The sequence below is a fragment of the Epinephelus moara genome, chromosome 9, assembly GCF_006386435.1.
Source record: "Epinephelus moara isolate mb chromosome 9, YSFRI_EMoa_1.0, whole genome shotgun sequence".
Lineage (NCBI taxonomy): Eukaryota > Metazoa > Chordata > Actinopteri > Perciformes > Serranidae > Epinephelus > Epinephelus moara.
In genome coordinates, this window is record NC_065514.1 from 38,347,531 (window position 1) to 38,369,690 (window position 22,160).

Genomic DNA, 22,160 nt, shown 5'->3' on the forward strand with positions numbered 1-22,160 from the left:
GTGTTACACAAAATGATTCAAAGCTCAATCCTCACACTACATCAAGCCATATATTAGCTAAACGTAAAGTTATTTGCATCGGTTGATAGTCGGAATTAGCCTCCACAACAAACTACGTAGGAATTACAGTTGTTGTAATGGAAAAGTTGATAAATTAGCAAACTAGCACAAGCTAACCGGCCTGTATTTGGGATTTACCTGTCCAACAGAAAGCAGGCCAACCGGCTTTGGGTCTGTGGCGGTCTGGGGGGGTACTGGCGGGGTTGCGGGTTGGCCTGTGCTCCTGCGCGTCGGGGTTTGGGGGGGCTGGGTGGGGCTCATCGTCCGTGCACCCTGGTGGCGCGCCTCGTCCTTCTGCTGGGGGTGACGCTGCAGTTGCTTGGGGGGTGGGGTTGGGTGGGGACCTGTTGGGTTTCCTTGGGGCCCGCCTGGCCCGCTGTCCATGAGCGCTGGGGGCCTCGCGGCACTGGGTCTAGTTGGCACCACCTTCTAGCCCCTCTCATCCATCCCTCCAGCCTTCAGGCCGGGCCTACACTAGCCTGGCCTCCTAAACCACATTTAGTTCACCCACCACACATTCCACAGTTTTAACGCACCACATACATTCACTCTTCGAGGTGCAGACCACTGATGGATTGGGGGGCTTCATGATGGGGCAGGCTATGGGACAGTGGTGTCCTGTAGCCCTCCATGCTGCCCCCTGGCCCATCCTTATCTGTCCTCCAATTTTAAAGCACTACACACACCTACATCTTGGGGGACAGAAAGGAACAGGTTCCAGGTGCCTTATGGCTGCACGGGCTGCAGGACAGCAGTGTGCTGTAGCCATCAGCCTTGCCCCCACCTGTCTCCTATGTCCCTCAATTTTAATGCACCACATCACATTTATGGGCACTCACATTCACACTCACGGTGTAGGGTTAATGTGTCTCCGTCAGGGATCGGAGAATCATAGTAAGAGGGGGGGTGGTGGGTTTACACACACTGTAGATACGCATGGCATGGCTCGTGGGGCCCGGCCCTCCTGGGCTGAGGGTTGGAGCCAGGTGTCGCTGGGTTCCCGGTGTCGGGGGGGTCCCGTGGCCCTGTGGCGGGTGGGCCGGGTGGCGCCCTGGGGGCTCTGTGGGTTCCTGCGTCAGGCGGTGGGTGGGCGGGCCCTCCTGCCCCGCCCGTCAGTGTGTCTCTGGCTCTCTGGGGGTGCTGGCCATTGCCGCCCCGGGTCCTTGGGCCTGCGTGGTGTCCTGCGGTCTCTGCGGCTCCCTGGGCGTGGGGTCTGGGCACTCCTGCGGGATGGGGTTCCATACCGCCCGCCTTCCCCCGCAGGGCTGGCCCTGGACCCTGGTGATGGTTTTCATAAACACATTGGGAGGGTTCAAATACACGCATGCATGTTCGATACTTCAGCTTCGTGACGCATCGCAAAGAACCGATGGGATCACTTAAAAGGGGCCCACTTGCTTCTCGAACCTACCACACTGCGCTGGCAACTCTTCTCCACAATCGGGCTTTCCTCCTCCACCAGGACTCTCACATTTTTGGTGTTCAGTATAGACTTCTCTTTTGTTTTTGTTTTTCAGTACAGTATAGTAGACATGTATATGTTTATTTTTGATAATCTGTATGGAGCACAACCACCTCAAGGCCACAATACATCAGCTACACTGCCTGTTTCTCCTCTGTTTTTTTGTTTGTTTGTTTGTTTGTTTTTTTCCTCCTTCTTCTCTGCATGCACTGTCGCTATATAACTCAGGACGTAAGCACCTGCCCCTCAATCCACCCTGCTTGTTCTTTACTTTCCCCTTGACACACTTTGGTGTATCACGGCCCTCTCTGGCTCATATTACAAAGTTTATCCAATAAAGGCTGATAGGCTAGTCTCCAGGGAGGGTGGGTGACGGTCACAACCACACACAGTATGGGTATAAAATACTTGACTGCAAGATTAACAGTGCATCAATCTTCATAAGAAGCTTACACCCTTCGTCAGCTTCGAAGACCAATGCAGACAGATGCCATGGAAAAAAAAAACAAAAAAAAACTTTGACCTTTTGGATAATAAATATCACATCATTATTTTATCCTATTAGACATTTGTGTAAAGTTTTGTCATAATTTGGGTAGGAATACTTGAGTGGAGCTGCTCTATAAATGAATTACTTCACAGTCAATGGAGAGGGGGAATGATTACAGGGACCATTAATTCTTAAAATATACACAGCATGTGAGAACTTTTCTATGATAGCCAGCATATCTCAGCCATTTGCAGGACCACAGTGCTAGGAGTGTCAGACTTGCAGATCTGGACTCATGTTCAATCTGTGCCATCTATTCTGTTTCAGATCTACAGCAGCCATCACTTCCCTTGCCTGTCAGTGGCAACATGTTCACCTGTGCAGGTCTAAATTTGTGCTACCCCTCTCCTTTCCTATAGGAGGTGGAGTTGGCAGATGTAGACCTGAGACCTTTACTATGAAGTCAGTTCAACTTACCCAGGATATCTTTTGATTATCTGGCTTGACTAGACTGTCACATTGGCCATCTGGATAACAACAAAGCTAGTTATCAACTAGTTCAGTCAACTCTGGGTTTTCCTATCCAGCCTTGAGCACGTTAATGTGAAAGAGTTGGGGCTGTTCATTATGAGTGACATCATCAAAACCATGAATTAAATAGGTTGCTTCATATCATATGAGAAGAGGCAGTACCAAAAGTGTCTGCGACTGCGAGACAGTAAAAAGTAAGTGGTGTGGGATGTAAATGACACTCTGTAATCTAATAACAGAAAATGTAGAAACATTGAAAATACTATGCAAGAATTCACTGTTGGCTGAGACTTACATTACGCGTAGGTATCACAAGGCTATATGTGAAATTAGTATAGAGTATTTTTTGCTATTTAGTTGAATGATGATAAAACTCCTCTGAATGTGTCACACAAAACACGTTGAAGTAACGCCAGACTGTTTCTGCTACCAAAGTAAAGGATGGAAAAGTAGCCGATAGTTAATGACTGATGAGGTCTATCTGACCCAAATGGAGGACGTTCAACTGTCAACTTTGGTAGCAGTTGAAACAAATGCAGAAGCCAAGGTCTCATCATTGGGATAGCTGATTAGAATTTGCTGCTTTTTCAAAACTATTTTATAACTGCAACATTATCTTTAAGCTCATTCTAAATCAATGGACCCGTCTCTGAGCAAAGAAAAGAGAACAACAATGACCTAACACCAACAATACTATCCATAATAGTCTCTAGTGTCCACTTCCTGCTCTGCAGCCTCTAATTAAGCCGCTTGTTGAGGTGAAACAGCGGGGCCTCAAAGGGGTCACATTATTTGGCAGTTACATTGTGGTCAGTGGACATTGTTTGCAGTTTGCCCAGAGAATTGCTTCTCTGTATCTATTATGGAACTTAAATCATATGACACTTATGTAATGAGGACACATGCCTTCATATCAGTGACATTACTAAAACAGTCCATCAAAGTCCATTTTGTGTAAAAAAAAAAAAAAAAAGAAAAAAGAAAAAAAAAGACTCTTAGAAGTTCAAGAGATAATTGCATATGTAGACTGTCTTGATTTACGTTGTAATACCTCCAAGATTCCAAAATATATTCTGTGACTAAGACCACCAAAATGTTGTCAGATAATTCAATTTTTATTTTCACATTTGTCGAGGACGAGACGACTTCCCTTAGTCTAGTTTTTTCTATTACGCAAAGCCTACATAGTGCAGGTAGATATATGGCAGGAAAGTGCTACAGTAACTTAATAACGTGTTTTCATTATTACTCTCTGTTGCCATATTTTGTTCAACATTAGAGAAGTTGTGTTTAGTATAAGGATATGCTGCCACTATAATGCCATACTGCAAATATTGCAAAATATTGCATATAAGCAGCAAGACTAAAACCCTCTGTTATAACAAACCTGATAGCAGGAAATGATAGTAACATATTACAAGTAACATGCATGACTAAAAAAGTAATTTTTTTTTTTTTAGGAAGAAATACTTTTTATGTTCCTTTTTTAAATTTTAAATTTAAGCAGTGATGGAGCTGAAGATATTTCCAGAATTCTGTATTTGCCAGATTATATTTTCGTTTGAGGTGTTCAAAGGCGACTATATGAGCGTTGTCATATAGGTCTCCTAGGCACAGTACCCCAACTTTAGCCCACTGGTACCAGCAGAATGGCTCTTTGACTATCCTAACCTTGGAGTTAAACCATATTGACGCATCATAAGTAAGTGAAGGGTTGCTTTTAATATAACTATGTGACATTTTCCAACTTTCTCTTAAGAATTCTAATATTGGGTTGCATGCTGTTATTGAGTAACTTGCCTGTGTCACAAAGGTTTCAATTTGGAATGGGTTGATTAACTCTTTTTCAATTTCTACCCAGGCTGGGACTCTATGAGAGAGTAAGTTATATTTGGGCAGTTGCGCTAGTGAGAATGAGTAATGGTACCAATCCAGCCTGGGAAGGGACAGTCCCCCACCATCTTTGGCAGCATATAGTTTAACGCGATTACAAATGGGTTTTTTTTTCTTTTGCTATATGAATGATTCAACATATTTATTGTAGTCTTTTAAGAGTTTTGCTGGAAGGGAAAGTGGTAACATATAACATATAATTTACTTTTGGTAAAATGATCATTTTGATTAAATTAACCCTGCCCAATATTGATATATTTAGTTTACTCCAGTTGCATAAAAGACATTTAATGTTTTGTAAGATAGGTTGTAGGTTAGCCTGCATCATTTCCCTAATATCAGCTAGTAGTTTGATACCCAGGTATATCATGCCAGAGGAGACCCACTTAAAGGAATAGTGCACCCAAAATTGAAAATTCAGCCATTATCTACTCTCACCCATATGCCGACGGAGGCCCTGGTGAAGTTTCAGAGTCCTCACATCCCTTGCAGAGATTGGTGGGGGCTAGCACACCTAATGGCTGACGGCGCCCCAGACTAACGTCCAAGAACACAAAATTGAATCCACAAAATATCTCTAACATGCTCATCCGTAGTGATCCAAGTGTCCTGAAGCCCCAACATAAAAGTTGTTTCGAAAAACATCATTTGAACTCTGTTTTTAGCCTCACTGTAGCCTGTAGCTCTGACTGCTTCTCTGTGGTCCGCGCTCACGTGTGCGCGCCCAGGGTGATCGGTGATGCACGGTCTCTGAAGAGCAGCAGTCTCGTCAGTACTGATGTTCAGATTCTCAAGTGCAGGCATCGCCAATTCCCAGTCTGAGCAGCAAAGACTTTCCTCATCCGTTGGCATTGCTTTGCATTTGAAACAACTACACCCCCAGGTTTCCAGTGCTCGACTCCGGTATTCTGCGGCTGGCTGAGGGTTAGGCTCATGAGCTGCAGCAGCTGCTTCGTCCAGTAGTCTGAGTTCCACGTCCGTATACTTGGGCTCAAACAAATACGGCTCAACAAAGAAATGCTGTTCCTCCTCAATTTCAAAGTCTTCAGACATGTTGGGCTGTCCTTTGCTAAAAGACCGTAACAAATTATCTTTTAGCTACTGTGGTAACTGTTGTCTCCTCCTGCGGTGCACGTGTCACGTGATGTAAACACGGGTAAGCAAAGCTCATGCTTTCGCTGGTCTCGCGCAAGCGCGCACAAGTGAGCGCGGAGCACAGAGAAGCAGTCAGAGCTACAGGCTACAGTGAGGCTAAAAACAGAGTTCAAATGACGTTTTTCTAAACAACTTTTTATGTCGGGGCTTCAGGACACTTGGATCACTACGGATGAGCATGTTGGAGATATTTTGTGGTTTCAATTTTGTGTTCTTGGACGTTAGTCTGGGGCGCCATCAGCCATTAGGTGTGCTAGCCACTCCCCCCGCCGATCTCCGCAAGGGATGTGAGGACTCTAAAACTTCACCTGAGCCTCCGTCGGCATATGGGTGAGTAGATAATGGCTGAATTTTCATTTTTGGATGCACTATCTCTTTAAAGGGCCAGTCGCTATTAGATAAGTGAGTAGAAACTGTGGAGACGGGCATTACCTCAGATTTGGTCCAATTAATCCTATAACCAGATATGTGTGAAAAAGTGTCAATCAGGAAGCAGACTATTGGGATAGTAATATTTGGGTTGCTAGAAATCAACAATATATCGTCCGCGTATAAAAATAATTTATGTCCTTGACGCTATGACCCCTTTAATGTCAGTGTTTTTTCATATCACAATAGCTAGGGGTTCCAACGCGATTGCAAATATGAGGGGAGATAGAGGGCAACCCTGTTTCGTGCCCCTATACAGTTGAAAAGAAGGAGAGATATTGCCATTACACAATACTGATGCCATTGGGTCCGTATATAATAATATAATCCAAGACAGAAACGATGTCCCAAAACCAAACTTTTTTAACGTGTAGAACAGATAGCCCCATTCGACCCTGTCGAAGGCCTTCTCAGCATCCAGTGAGAAGGCCACGACAGGGTCCGATGCGCCTCTACTCTTCCACATTATATGCAGCAGTCTCCTAAGGTTATCTGCTGATGATCGACCTTTAACAAAACCTACTTGATCTGGGTGTGTCGTGTTGTGTGTGAATGATTCCTACAGCAAGTTTGTAGAGCTTAAATCCAACTTTATTACCGGACAACTGCGTAGTCAAGTTCCCGACAACATCCGACATAAACATAGAACTACTTCCTGTCCTAGATATGAGTGCCTTTCAAAATAAGATTATACCACAGTATTAACTCAGGTTCCACCACATCTCCCTTTCTTTGAAAAACCTGCAGACTGAAACATAAAGTTAAATCAGAATCAAAACTTGCTGAACTCAGTATCAAGCGTTGCTGCTTATTTCACTGAAGATATTCACACTGAACATTTCTTAATTACAAGGACAGAACTTTCTCACTTGTACTTTTACATAACTTATAAATTCAGTCTATGAGGTTTTACCACCACTCTGCCAAACCTAGTCCTGATAGGGGCAGGTGTAACTGTCTCTGGAGTCTGTACTGGAGACTCTGGATGGTCTGGGGTAGCCTGTGAGGACTCAACAGGCTGAGCTGGTGTGCTGGGTGTCTGAGCCTGAGGTGCAGTCTCTGGCAGTGGAACAAGATGGTGTCTGTTCCGCCTGATGGTGCCTGTGGGGCTGTCCACTAGATATGAGCGTGGCGTGGAGTGAGATGCAACCACTGTGCCAGAAGACTTGGTATCTGTAATCCACACTGGCTGTCCTGGTGTGAGCTGGGTTAAATCCCTCACACGGTGTCTCTTGTTGAACACTGAAGTATCCTTTAACTTCCTTTCCCTTTCTTTAACTGCAACAAAAGCTCCATTAGGAAGATCTGGAGTGAGCAGAAAGGGATGTTGGGGCATGGGAGTGCAAAGTCTACGTCCCATAAGAAGTTGGGCAGGACTGTAGCCATTAGACAACGAAGTAGCTCTATAGGCTAACAAAGCCAGGTATGGATCTTGGGCTTTCTTTAGTAGCCGTTTCACTGTTTGGACATGGTGTTCAGCCTCACCATTGCTTTGAGCGAACTTAGGGCTGCTTGTAACATGCCTAAACTCATAAGCTGCTGCAAAGTCCACAAACTGTTGGCTTGAGAACTGCGGTCCATTGTCACTGTAAAAAGTTCTGGGATGCCGTGTCTCGAGAAGATGGACTTGAGGTGTATGATCACATCCTCTGAATGTGTGGGAGTTAGCTTTGCAATTTCAACAAACCTTGAGTAGTAGTCCAATACTAACAGGTAGGTGCTGTCGTTGAGGGTGAATAAATCTGCAGCCACTTTTTGCCACGGTCTCTCCGGAAGCTGGACAGTAGTGGCTCCACCAGATTAGCACGTTCTTTGATGCATGTTTTGCAATTTCTCACCAGTTCGTTCAGTTGGCTGCTCAGGCCGGGCCACCGTACAGTTTCTCTGGCCCGCTTTCTGCATCTCGTCATCCCCTGATGCCCCTCATGCAGTGCATCTAGGACAGAGTTACGCATCGCTGTGGGAATGACTAGTCTGGAGCCTTTGAGCAACAAGTCATCATGCACTGTCAGTACAGCTCTTTCCAGCCAGTATACTTTCACTGGACCAGTGAGTTGACTGTGGCCGGGCCAACTTCTCTGGCAAAATGAGATGACATCAGAGCAAACACTGTCCTCTTTCAGTTGTTCTTTCAGTTGTGCCATGTAGGTTGAACTGGCAGGCAGGCCGGTCATAATTTCATCGACATATATGTTTGTGTCCTCCATTAAATCTTTGTCTGTGTCCTTTAGATTTGTGTTCGGACTGACAGGTGCACGTGAGAGAGTGTCTGCTGTGAGCAGCGCTTTGCCAGGTGTGTGTGAAATAGAGTAGCTGTACCGCATTAGCCTGAGTCGAAACCGCTGGATTCTGGGAGGGAGCTCGGTTAGTGCCTGGAGGCCTAACAGGCTAACGAGTGGCTTATGGTCGGTTTCTAGGGATAAATGACTGCCGATAAGAAAATCTCTAAACCGCTCACACCCCCATGTCAATCCTAGTGCCTCCTTCTCCACCTGTGCGTACCTCTGTTCTGTCTCTGTCAACAGCTGTGATGCGTATGCCACCGGTCTCCACAGCTCACCCTCCTTCTGTAGGAGGACTGCACCTAGTCCATATGACGACGCATCTGCTGACATCTTCAGCTCTTTGTTTGGGTCATAGAGGGTCAGCACTGGAGGTGACGTAAGATCATTTTTCAGCTGGTCAAATGCTCTTTGTTGTGCACAGCCCCAAGCCCACTGATTCTTCATGGAGAGGAGGTCCCTCAGTGGCTTATCCTTCTCGGCTAGACCAGGAATGAATTTCCCAAGGTGATTAACCATGCCGAGGAAGCTACGAACCTCTCCTGTGTTAGATGGCGCTTTCATCATCTTGACCGCCTTTGTCTTGTCTGGGTCTGGCTGTAGTCCATCCGCTGACAGAATATGACCAAGAAACAACACTTCACACCTGCCTAGCTCACACTTCTCCATGTTTAGTGTGACACCGGCATTCTGGAGCTTGTGCAGCACAGTGTGAAGTCTGGTGTCATGCTGGTCTTGATCTTTTCCCCATATGACATACTACTCCATGCAGCCCATTGAGGATCATCGACATTCTCTGTTGAAAATGTTCTGGGGCCAACGCGTTATGAAAGTTATGAAAGTTGTATAACATGCTGACTCAGGGGACAGAGGAATCTGCCAAAATCCTCTGTTAGCATCCAGTTTGCTAAAGACCTGAGCTCCTGCGAGAGATCCTAGCATCTGCTCAACTGAAGGCAGGATGTATTTCTCTCTGTGGACTGCATCATTAAGGTGAGTGAGGTCCACACAAATGCGCACTGAGCCATTTTTTGACGGCACCGGAACCATACCAGAGCACCAGTCCGTTGGCTCTTCAATCTTGGAGATGACTCCAATGGACTCCATACGTTCAAGCTCCTCTTTCACTTTGCCAAGTAAAGGGATAGGGACACGTCGTGGTGTTGCCAGGGAAAAAGGAATGGCATCTGGCTTTAACTTAATCGTGTATGGCTGCTGCAGTATTCCTAAACCCTGACATAACTTTGGGTAGGACTCTTTCATCTCAGTTTTGTCAATGCTGTCTGTCCTAGACACAAGTTTGAGTTTAACGCTAGCTGGTCTGCTTAATAAAGCTATGTGTAAGTCTTTTATTACATACACATCCTCTTGAATCACACGTTCACCTCTGCATAGAGACTCTGTGTACTTGCCTAAGACAGAAAGTGGTGTACCATCTGGGCCAATTAGTCGCCTGTCAGATTTAGCCAACTGGGTGTTTTTCTCAGTAATAGTGTAGTACGTCTGAGCAGGCATAACTGACACATCAGCTCCGGTGTCGATCTTAAACCTGATCTTATGATTTCTGATAGTCAAATCTATATACCACGGGTCTGTGCCTGCATCTACAGTGCAGAGGAATAAGGGTGTGTCATTACAGTTCTGAGTAGTCTCTACTACATGCACTTCTTTAGCAGACCTGCACACCTTACTGTAATGTCCTTTTTTCCTACATGTGTGGCATGTCTCATCTCTGGCAGGGCATTGCCATTTTCCATGTCCAGGGGATTTTCCACATCTGTAACATGACTGGAGATCTTGTGGTGTTTTTGACTTTGTTGATGTGTGTTTCTGCTGATTTGGGGTCTTAGAAAAGGGCATCTTATGTTTCCTCTGCTTTAAAGTTACTGCATCAATGTCGTTTTTTGTTTCTCCTCTAAGATCCGTTTGCTGTCTTTTTATCACTTCTGACTGCCTTGCCATACTGACTGCTTTTTCCAGCGTCAAGTCCTTGTCTAGCTGCATTCTCTCAGCTAGGCTGGTGTTTCTCAGTCCCACTACGAGGTGATCTCTGATTAACTCGTCATGAAGTGCTCCATAGTTGCAGTTTTCTGCTAGGGCATACAAAGCAGTAATGAAGGAGTCTACAGCTTCGCTAGCTTGCTGCACTCTTTGGTTGAATCTTGCCCTCTCGTATATCACATTTTTCCTGGGCACGAAGTGTAACTCAAAGGTGTCCTTCACTTTGTCGTACTGTTCTCTCTCTCCATCTGATAAAGCTTTGCCCTGCAATATATCGTCTGCTTCATCCCCCATGCAGCAGATTAATGTGTTCACCTGATTAGCTTGTGAGCTGAGATGTAGGTCACTGGCAAGTCGAAATCTTTCAAACCTCCGTATCCACCACTCCCAGTCCTGGGGTTTTGAAAAGTTGAACACTTCGGGAGGTTGAATGGTGAATTTGGCGCTCGGAGGTACGTTAGCAGGATTAGCTGCTAGCTGGGGAGGCTGTCCGTTAGCTCCACCGGCGTTGCCCATCCCGCCATTCAGAGACGTAAACAATCTTTTTAAAATTCTCCCGTTCAGCCGTCTCTGGCTTGCTCTTTACTGCCGCAGCACTTCTGACACCATGTAGTGTTGTGTGTGAATGATTCCTGTAGCAAGTTTGTAGAGCTTAAATCCAACTTTATTACCGGACAACTGCGTAGTCAAGTTCCCGACAACATCCAACATAAACATAGCACTACTTTCTGTCCTAGACATGAGTGCCTTTCAAAATAAGCTTATACCACAGTATTAACTCAGGTTCCACCACAGGTGTATAACTGTGTTACGTATATTGTCCAGTCTGTTCGCTAGTATCTTAGCAAGTATTTTACCATCTACATTTCCTAATGATATAGGTCAATAGCTACCGCATTGTTGGGGATCTTTCCCTTTCTTATGGATTATGGTAATCAGGTTTTTCCTCATACTTGCAGAGAGTAAACCTTTTCCTAGGGCAGACTGAAATACAGTCAATAGTCTAGGTGCAAGTATGTCACAGAATTTTTTTATAAAAGTCTGAGGGGTAACTGTCCTCTCCAGGGGCCCGGCCTGATCTAAGGCTTTGTATTGCGTTCTGGACCTCCTTTAATGTAATCTCTTTTTCCAGTAAGTCTCTATTTGATGAAGAGATACAGGGCATCTGTATGGCTGAAAAGAACTGTTCATATTCATTTGTGGCTACTTCCCCCTGTGATGTATATAGTTTTTGATAAAAGTCACAAAACACTTTGTTGATTTCCTTTCTCTCAGTAATTAGTTCATTTTGTGTATTAAGTATTGATGGAATGATGTTTTGGGGTCGTTAGCTGTCTTATTCTATGTGCAAGGAATTTTCCCGCTTTCTCACCCTGCTCATAGTAGCGTTGTTTGGTGCAAAATAGGGCAAATTCTGCTTTCTTTTGAAAAATGCTACTAATTTCGAATCTCGGTGAGTTCATATTGTTCCAGGTTGTTTTATCCGGTTTTATGACATATTGCTGTTTTAAATATTTCAGTTGTTGCTCTGAGTTAGATAATTTTTCACGCTCCTTTCTCTTTTAATAAGAGCAATATTGAATTAATCGGCCCCTTATTACTGCCTTAAACACGTCCCAAGTAGTGCCAGGGTCAGAGATAGAACCCCCATTAAATGTCCAGTACTCTTGTATAACAGACTTTATAAAGGTATTCAATGTATCATTTTGCAATAGTGAATTGTTAAATTGCCACCACAGTGTTTTCACCTCTTTATCTAAGCTATTTATAATTATGTCAACTGGTGCGTGATCGGAGATAACAATATTCCCAATTGAAGCATTCTGAATCTGATTAAAAAGATTCTTAAAAATAAGTATATAATCAGTTCTAGAGTGAGATTGGTGAGGGTGGGAAAAAAAAGTGAAATCTTTATCTAAGGGGTGAAGTAGCTGCCAAATGTCAACAAGACTCAGTTCATCCATAATTATATCTATAGCTGTGTGAGTCCAAGATGTACCCTGTCTATCCCCAGATTTGTCCAATTGAGGGTTTCTAACCTGGTTGAAGTCTCCTCCTAATATAACATTGTTGTTCCCTATAATTCTTATAACATTGGTGACATTCTGATTATTCATTTGTGCATTAAGAGCCACCCATCTACCCTCTTTATCGGTATGACTACTCACAACTACTAAATTTAAATTTTTTCTTATCAAAATGCTAACACCTCTACTTCTGCTATTATATACACTTGAATATACCTGTCCAATCCATCCTCTCTTAAGCTTTTCAGACTCTTCCTTATTCAAGTTGGTCTCCTGCAGCATAGCAATGTCTGATCTATTTTGTTTAAGGTAGTTTAGGATTTTTTTTCGTTTGATGGGATGATTACAACCAAAAATGTTCCATGAGAACACTTTTATGAGCTCCATATTCTTTGTTTGTAGGCATTGTTTAAAGCAGCCCATACAGTATTGTCACATAGTTGTAAGAAATACTTAAATTGATCATCACATATGGTTATGTTGTTCAGCTTACTATCAGAGTGTATAATAACCCTAAATAAAATAGGAAGGTGAGATATATTAACTAAACTAAAATGATAAACATCGTACAAACCAAAACATAAAAACAAAAAATCAAAATTATCCTAGATTTAGCCCTCAAAACTGAGGCCAGCCAACAACCCCCACTATTTATAACCTTGGCCCATCCCCTCACTATCAAAGAGGACGCTATATTTTACATTATCATAAACATCGAATTCTTTCAGAAGCAAGTCGGAGAAAAAAATATAATAAAAATAAAATAAGTTAGAAATAAATAAATAAATTCTGAATATATAAAACCTGGATCCATCAAGGTCATGAGCATTATTCTGAATTCCCGAGTAATAGAGTAAAGAAAAGAAAAATGAAGTTACCAGATCCTTCTTATAATATATAAATGTAGTAAGAACAGTGTTCATTTACTTTTTAAAAGGAAAGTCCATCGTTAGTCCATACCTTAAGATTTAGTACACTAATTCGTCCCTTTGAACATAAAGTAGGCTTCTCACAGGTTTCTCTCCTCTTGTAGATGGCCGGTTACCTGATGCTGCTACATCTGGACTGAATGCAGCTGATGCTTAGTCGGAATGTGTAAATAAACAGTCTTCAGAAAGTAGTCGGTGCGGCATGTGCATCAAACCACAGTTTCGCCTCTTCAGGTGCCTCAAAGACGCGTGTTTCTTCATCCAGTGTAACCTGAAGTCGGGCGGGGTAGAGCAGGCGAAAGGGTATCTTTCTCTGGTACAAGGCTTGTTTAAAACTGTTGAACGACGTCCTTTTCTTGGCCAGCGCGGTGCTCAGGTCTGGGTAGACTCTCAGGACGGTCCTCTTGTATTTTAGTTTGTTTATCCTTGCCTAGTGTAGGGCTCGTTCCTTCTCCTGAAAGTAATGAAAACACACCACGAAAGCCCGAGGTCTTGCCAATCCACCATGTCTGTATCCAGGTGTGCGGTGTGCCCTCTCCAGCCTCGGGGGCTTCTGGAAAATCTCAGCACCCATGCTCTCCTTCAGCAGCTCGGATATAAACTCTACCGGGTCCCGGCCACTCTCGTTGCCTTCTGGAATGTTAACGATCCGCAGGTTGGCCTTGCGGGATCTGTTCACCAGGTCATCCAAAAAGTCCAGAAGAGAGCTGTTCTGCGCCTGCAGCGATTTTATGGTGGCCTCTGTTTTTCAAAGTTTCCACCAACCACTGTTTTGGTATGACCTAGGCAGCTCTGGAAGTCATGTTTTTGCTCACGAAGCGAGTCCACGGAGGACTGGATCGGCTGGATTGATGATTTGATCAAAGTGGACATGTCTTCTCTGAGACTTACACGTTGTTTGGCGAGTTCCACCATCAGTTGCTCCATTGTGATTGTGCTAGCTCCACTCCAGGTTCACCACTGGTGCTAGTGAAAGCAGCTAAGTTAGCTATCTTGCTAGCAATGTTCGCAGCAGTTCGTGTTGTCGGAGCTTGAGAAGTCGGTGGTTTTGGTTTCAAGTTACTCATCCTATGGTCGGATAACTTCTCACAACTTTGTCAACCAGATAAAACGTGATTTGAATTTTAAGTACGATGTTCAACAGGTAAGCAGTAAGACGGGAGCTCCTCTAACACGCATCCTACCCATTCATCGCCAAACCGGAAGCTGAAAGGGTGATTTTCAAGTTAACAAGAGTCATTTTTCATGGGCGTAACTGAACTTTTACTTGAGTATAGATTTTGGATACTCTATCCACCACTGCACTACATTAGTTATCAGCAGGTCATGTGTTGTGTTGTGTTGTGTTGTGTTTACTACTACAGAGTAGAAATACATCTCATGTTCCTTTGCTGGCTTCTGTAAAGGCCAATTACATTACCAGATACATAAAGCTGCAAGCCAGGCTACATGATCTTAGAGCCCAGAGATTTTTACAGTTCTGGCAAGTGGAATGTAGGCTCTAACTCACAGATCAACTCTCATAATCTCATTCCCCTCATTGGGACATTTATGAATGAGAGTGATCTTGCAAAGTCAATCACCTTGTATTCTGGGCATATGTTCTTGATAATAACCTTTGTTCTTGACGATGTGTCTCAGTACAGATGTTCTTGTATATTTTAACATCTCAGTCATCTTTCCGTCAATCAATCAACCAACTAAATCATAAAAAATACAATTTTCAGTGAAATGACATCCTTTCTTTCAGTGTGTGCTTTTAAAAAAAGACTGTAATTATGAATATTGCCCCACAGTTTTATGCCTCTGCGCACCATTCAAGTTTCTCTCTCTGTGAAAACATGGATTCTTCATACACATCTTCCCTTCAACAGCACAGAAGATCTACACAATCAGCACAGTTTCAAGGTGGACACCCAAGATTAGAGTCACTAATTCAGTATCTGACCAAATATTTCCCCTTCTGTTCCTGAGTTATGACATTGAATAATGGCCAGAAAATTGTTTTATGCAAAGCATTATGATATCACAGTGAAGCTGACCATTGACCTTTGGAAATAAAATATCATCACTTCATTATTTTATGCTATGAGACATTTGTGTGAAGTTTCATCATAATTAGCATATGAATTCTTGAGTTGTGGCCAAAGAGGTCACACTGACCCTGATCTTTGACCTTTAACCACAAAATTCTAATCTGTTTATTCTTCAGTCCAAGTGGATGTTTGTGTCAAATTTAAAGAAATTCCCTCAAGGTGTTCTTGAGATATCGTTTTAGAATGAGACAGACAAGGTCACAGTGACCTTGACCTTTTACCACCAAAATCAAATAAGTTCATTGTTGTGTTCAAGTGAACATTTGTGCCAAATGTGAGGAAATTCCCTTGTGGTGTTCTTGAGATATAGCATTCACAAACATGAGACAGACAAGGTCACATTGACCTTGACCTTTGACCATCAAAATGGAATCAGTTCAGGGGGGCTCATTTCCACACTGGTGCCAGCTGCTTGACTGTGTGACAGGTGGGACTGACTCTGTGGAAATTCTGGCTCTGAGGCTGAGGAGAGGAGTAACAGTCCAGTGTTGGTGCACTGATGTTGACATGAATTAAAACTCATCTCAGAACGGGTTCATCAACACGGAAGTTCAGAAGAACTCCAATAATCGGACTCCCTGTTCTATTCAAGAGGATTATACTTGCTGCGCCTGAACACACGGAGCCTCCTGCAAGAGTAACATGCAACACACAGCGCCGCAAGCGGCGCGCAGCGGCACCGTCGACGTGTATTTCCCACCCCAGCCCGCTAGGTGGCTGTACCTACACTAGTTGCCAACGGTTGCCAACTGCTAGTAACGGAAGAAGAGGAAAAACTTTGAGGCAACAACTTGGATTTCACGTGTGAGTTTCTTATCAAAGTCGTCTTACTAAAAATTTCAAACAACCGGAGTTGATACTATGGCGGCCGAGACGTACATAAAAGGCTTTTCTCGCAGCGCTGGCCGCGCTGGAAATAGAGCAGTGGGCTGAAGCAGAGCGGCACGGCGCGTCGGCCGGCGCCAGTGTGGGTTGGTTCATAGAATATAATGGAGGCGGGCGTTTTGATGCGCGACGTATGGCGCCGGTGTGTGTTGCACTTTAGGTGGCATGAAATGACTGACATGACTGACTCTGAAATAGAAATTGAGCATTTATAAGGAAAGATAGAAACCACAAAGGTGGAGGTGTCTGTGTTTATATCAGGTTAAATGTAAAGTTCGAACAGACCTAAACAATGAGCTCATTGAGGCTGTGTGGCTGGATATTACTTTTCCAATAAGCAAGCCCTCTTTAGGCTTTAATCCCAGTATACACTATGCAATTTTGGGCTGTCCCAGATGAAAGATGACCAATGTGAAAGAAATGTGGCAACATCTTTGGTCTTGGCTCTAAAATGGTGGTTCTAGGGTTGCACAGCGAGAGAGGCTCAAGGATGGCCATTGTCACGGTTTTGCGGTCAAAGGCAGCCTGGGATAAAATTCTGAAGGAGTCAGAAATTTATGAAGACCATCTCACTGTGTGACTGCTGTGCTGTGTGACCTACGTTTACTACAGCCCCCCTGCTCCAACTTGTCCTTCACTACCTGTCAGGTGAGAGATCAGCTGAGGGGAATAAAGACGAGGAAGGCTGCGGGTCCAGACAGCATCAGCTCCAGGCTCCTGAAATCCTGCGCAGACCAACTGTGCGGGATAGTTGAAACCATTTTCAACCTGAGCCTGAGGCTGGGGAGAGTACCACAGCTGTGGAAGACATCCTGCGTGGCACTTGTGCCCAAGACTCCGTACCCCAAGGACTTCAGCAGCTTCAGACCATTGGCATTAACATCGCACCTCATGAAGACTCTGGAGTGGCTGGTCCTGTCTCGTTTCCGCCCTGCAGTAGGCCCTTCAATGGACCCGCTGCAGTTTGCCTACCAGCCTGGCATTGGGGTGGACGATGCCGTCATCTTCCTCCTGCATAGAGCTCTTTTTCACCTGGAGAAGCCCGGAAGCTCTGTGAGAATCATGTTCTTTGACTTCTCCAGCGCTTTCAACACCATACAGCCTGCACTTCTGAGGGACAAACACCGGTGAACATCCAGGGAAAGGACATTGAGATAGTGACATCTTATAAGTACCTGGGTGTTCATCTGAACAATAAACCTGACTGATCACATAACAGTACTATACAGGAAAGGCCAAATCAGACGCTACCTGCTGAGACGGCTCAGGTCTTTTGGAGTGCAGGGGGCACTCCTGACGACCTTCTTTGACCATGTGATGGCATCAGCCATCTTCTACGGAGTGGTCCGCTGGGGCAGCAGCGTCTCGGTTGCAGATAGGAAGAGACTGGACAAGATGATCAAGAAGGCCAGCTCTGTCCTGGGATGCTCTCTGGACTCTGTGCAGGTGGTGGGAGAAAGGAGGATGACAGCTTGGCTGTCAAGCTGTCATCTCTGAGGACTAATGACTCCCACCCCCGGCAGGAGGACATAAAAGCTCTGGAGAGCTCCTTCAGTGATAGACTGATTCACCCAATGTGTGTGAAGGAACGCTATCACAGGTCCTTCCTGCCTGCTGCTGTCAGGCTACGTAACCAGCACTGCTCACAATAAACTGCACCATGGACACTTTAGGGACACCATAATAAGCAGAACTGTCCCCCTTGTTGTTGTTTATTTGCACATACAATATTCACTTTGCACTAAATAAGCTCACTTTAATCCATTGCTCACTTTTTATCCACTGCTCATTATTATCATTATCATTATTAGTTATTGCTGTTTCTTGTATTTTTTTGTACTTTTTGTGCATGCCTAGTCTTTTAAGTCTTTGAATTTTGAAATCTTTAATCTGACTCTTTCCCCTTGACTGCTGTAACACTGGAACTTCTCAATTGTGGGATCAATAAAGGTGTATCTTATCTTGTCTTATCTAATCACCCAAAAGTTTTCTGGTTGTCTTGTTTTTGTTTAGTTTTGATTCACCAGAGAGTTGCCAGACTAATTTTATTGGAGCTGTGCATACTGTGACAGTAAAGATCATTCATTACAAAACCCCATTCCACTGAAACCTGCCTTTTAAACCACATCAAGAGGGAGGCTGACACAGGCAAATTTTGTGGAATGGTAATGTTAGACTTTCAATAGGCCATTGATACTGTAGATGATACTATCCTGCTGTTTGAGCTAAAGGCCACGGGGTTTAGGAATATGGCCATTCAATGGGTCAATTCTTACCTCTCAGGAAGGACACAGTTAGTGGATGGGACATTTTCCAAAGCTAAAACTGTAAGTTCCCTCAGCAGAGTGTAACAGGGCCACTTTTTTCTTATAATACGTCAATGATATGATGACAGTCATCTGTCTTGTTTCTGTATGTGGACTATTCAGCTATTGCGGTGTCTCATAAACATTCAGCAGTTGTGGAAGTATTTGAGTGAAGAGCTTCAAACTATTGGGACTTGGATGTCTGTTTATTCCAGGATCCATACACCAGACCATCTTTTTTGGATCCAGAATAAAATTAGGAAAGACCCCAGAGATGACAGTAAAGGTAGGAGAGACCCACCTCTATTTGATAGCCCAGAGGGGCCGTGGCAATGAAAGGCCTCACTAAAATCTGCCAAAAGACCAAAGTCTTGGCAAGAAAGTTGTTGGATAGATCAGCTTTAACGATGTTAGCTGAGGATTAGCTCAATGTCATTTTGACTATAAACTCCAGACTGCCCAAAACAAGTTCATCAGGGCTGTGTTTAAGTTACCTCATCATATCCGTCTAAATTCAGCTCATTTTCTACAAATTAATTGTCTTGTTAATTAAAGACTCACAGCGGGTTCACACTGCAGAAGCATCCGGATTTGTTAACTGTCGCGCAGCAGTCCAGCTGTTGCCTGGCTGTTCACTCCAGAAGTACATTTCTCTGCGGCAGTCAGCTTCTGCACTCTGCTCTGTTTAAATCACATGTAGAGCTCCTTCTGCCTGTGTGTGTGTGTGTGTGTGTGTGTGTGTGTGTGGCTCTGCTCATCTCTCTCGCACTCTGTTTAGACACAACTGACAAATATGTGGAAGCATGGGGTGCATACTCTATCACTTGTCACAGACAGGTCATTTATATCATATCTAATATACATTTTATATTGTTCACAATACATTTCAGTGTGTTATCTTGCCAGATTTGCTCAGAAAAATAGACCAGACGCCGAATCTGGATTGACTGTTGTGACAGATGTTAGGGTGAAAACCTCAACCAACACATCATGTACTCTGCTATTGACTGAAAAGTTACATAAAAATTGAGAATGTAAATTCTCAAAATGAACGTGGCATACATTGTGATGATGCATTGCAAGATTTCCAAATTGTGAGGTGTTCCTCCCTCGGGGGCACGTAGGAGAGTTAAAGAGGAGGTGCAAAAGGAAACACTTGAAGCAAACACTGCATGAGTAGAATTTGAATCAAAAATCTTACTCAGAATCTCAGTCAAATCTGAACACACAGACATGAAACACTTTTTTTCAATCAATGCGACTTATACTCCAAATAAATCAATAAATCAATTTAGGATCATAGCGAAACTGCTCCCTATACTCCAGAGCTTAGAATCATCAGGTTTCTTTCAGTATCAAAGTTGCCTGTACATCATGACTACACTGCAAACAGGAACAGCTGATAGGTAAGTCTGCAGACTTTTAATGGCGACAATTTGCCCAAATATAAATACAACAAATATAAGTGAAAAAAGACAGGGCTCAAGTTGTCTGGATTTTGTCTGAGAAAGGGCCCACAGTGTCTAACTATGAAAAAAACACCTGATCTACATAGTTGTTTGCCAGATGTTTAGATTTAATCTGACAAGATAAAAGAAATGTGACATATTAGGGCTGTACCCAACTAAGAATTATGTCGGTCGAATCAGACTTTTTTGTTTCATATAAAGTTTTAAAGTTTGAACGGGCTCAGCAAAACGTTTAGTATAACATTCACCTAATACAGTCAACAAACTAACAGCGCTAACAACGGATCAGCAATGTGCAACATTTTTTGCTGACTCTACATATCAAACGAAAGTCAGAGACTGTGTCGTATTGAGTTGCTGTGAACTGTGAATTCACCACCTCTAAGCAGAAGGGAGAAGATAACTGTTAGCTCAGAGCCTTACGGTGCAGAGTCTCTCCTCCTCTAGGCAGCTCTATAATGTCTACAGCTGTCTGTTCCAAAGAGTATTGTAAATGTCAAGAGTCTACTCTGCAGCGAAATCTGGGGACCAAAACATCCCCAGAAGTACAGTGCAGAGCACAAAAAAAAAACTGATGTCGACAGCTCGCTTTGAAGCAATCTCAGTCAACTGAGGGGCCTCTGACTGACAATTTGATTCTCCAACTTTTAAGGGGCAGCCCAACAACATACAGATACAAAATACAAAATAATCACTCATGCAGACACATTCTGAGGCCTACCCAGCTCTATGGTTCCTCCTATACCGATCAATGAAGCTGCACTGTGGTAAAGTGGCAGAGGGATGTACATTACATCATCTTCAGTTGCTCCAAACGCCCAAAACCCTGCTGCTGCCTTCAAGCTCTGGAGGTGGGTGATCACTGCAGCCTTAGGGAGCCCTGTGAAAATAAAAGACATAGCTTACATGATACTGCACAATAAACATTCATACTTACTGTTCATTTCAACTGTTACATACAATGTCAGCATGGGGAAGGGGTACATAGTCATGTGCTACCTCTATGACAATGCAACAAAATGTCATGCAATGCTGCATTCAGTTTTAATTCTACTAATTTTTGTGGCTGCTCCTGTGAAGGAGTCATGAAAGGTTTTTGACTTTAACAATGTTAAGGAGAGAAAAGTAGAGTGAAATGTAATCAGGTACACTGTTGACATTTCTTTCAGTCGTCATCTTTTCAATTTGATCAAGAGGCCAATGATCCATGACGCTGAACCACCACATGCTCTCTGACTTTGTCTCTATGTTGCCTCCCTCACTCTATTTAAAAGCCACTCTTCATGTCACAGTAATGTGCAGGTGATGGAGATGGTGAAGAAAGCATGAGGAGAAAAAAAAAGGCTTTTGGTATCTTTCTGCAAAACCTGATGCCTTATAAAAATATACATTCCATCCATTTCCGAAGATATGGATGAAACCTTAAGACAGTGTGACACACACTGGATAGAACCAGTTTCCAAATTAAAGTTAGACATTGACCAAAACCATGATGCAAATGTTCAACCCAAATTTTAACCCCTAAAAACTGACCCATAATGTAACTAATGCGCTTCGTTTGCTAAGGGCTGGGATACTCACACCCAGTTTAACTGTGAGCAACAAAGACCATTTAAGTTGTGCACAGCACAAAAAATGTTTTTCTCCAATAATAGGGAAAGGAATGGCAACATGTATTTATCTCAATGAATGAACTTAATACTATACCATATTTCAACTTAATTCTTAAAATCTCTCAGAAATGTCCCTAATACTCTGTCAAAACAGCAAATGGCAAAATGTTTCCATCTAGGTGAATCACTGATGTACTTTTAAAGTTAATTATAAGCCAGCCTCACAAATATGGTAGACCTAGGGTCAAACAAATTTACTCAATGTGCTTGTCTGTTCAGTCTATCCCAGCATGCATTAGGCAAAACACAAAACAATCCTGGACAGTTCACCAGACCTACTCTTAGTCTGCATGCCTTTGTGCAGCGCAGCTCTTGCTGTTATTTTTTTCATATTTTATACACTAACTAAACTCCATAACTGCCTTAAAGACATAAAAACTTGGATGAGCACCAATTTCCTGATGTTAAATTCAGACAAAACTGAAGTTATTGTTCTTGGCCCCAAACAACTCAGAGACTCTTTATCTGATGA

General features: G+C 43.4%; 1 protein-coding gene across 3 annotated transcripts in view; it reads right to left on the bottom strand.

Moving 5' to 3' along the window:
* The window catches only part of slc27a6 (solute carrier family 27 member 6), a 143,157-nt gene that overhangs the window by 87,367 nt on the left and 33,630 nt on the right, over nucleotides 1–22,160 (bottom strand). For all 3 annotated transcript variants that reach the window (XM_050052688.1, XM_050052687.1, XM_050052689.1), the window contains exon 3: nucleotides 20,737–20,895. In XM_050052688.1, coding sequence (XP_049908645.1) covers nucleotides 20,737–20,895 — 159 coding nt within the window. The remainder of the gene's footprint in view (nucleotides 1–20,736; nucleotides 20,896–22,160) is intronic.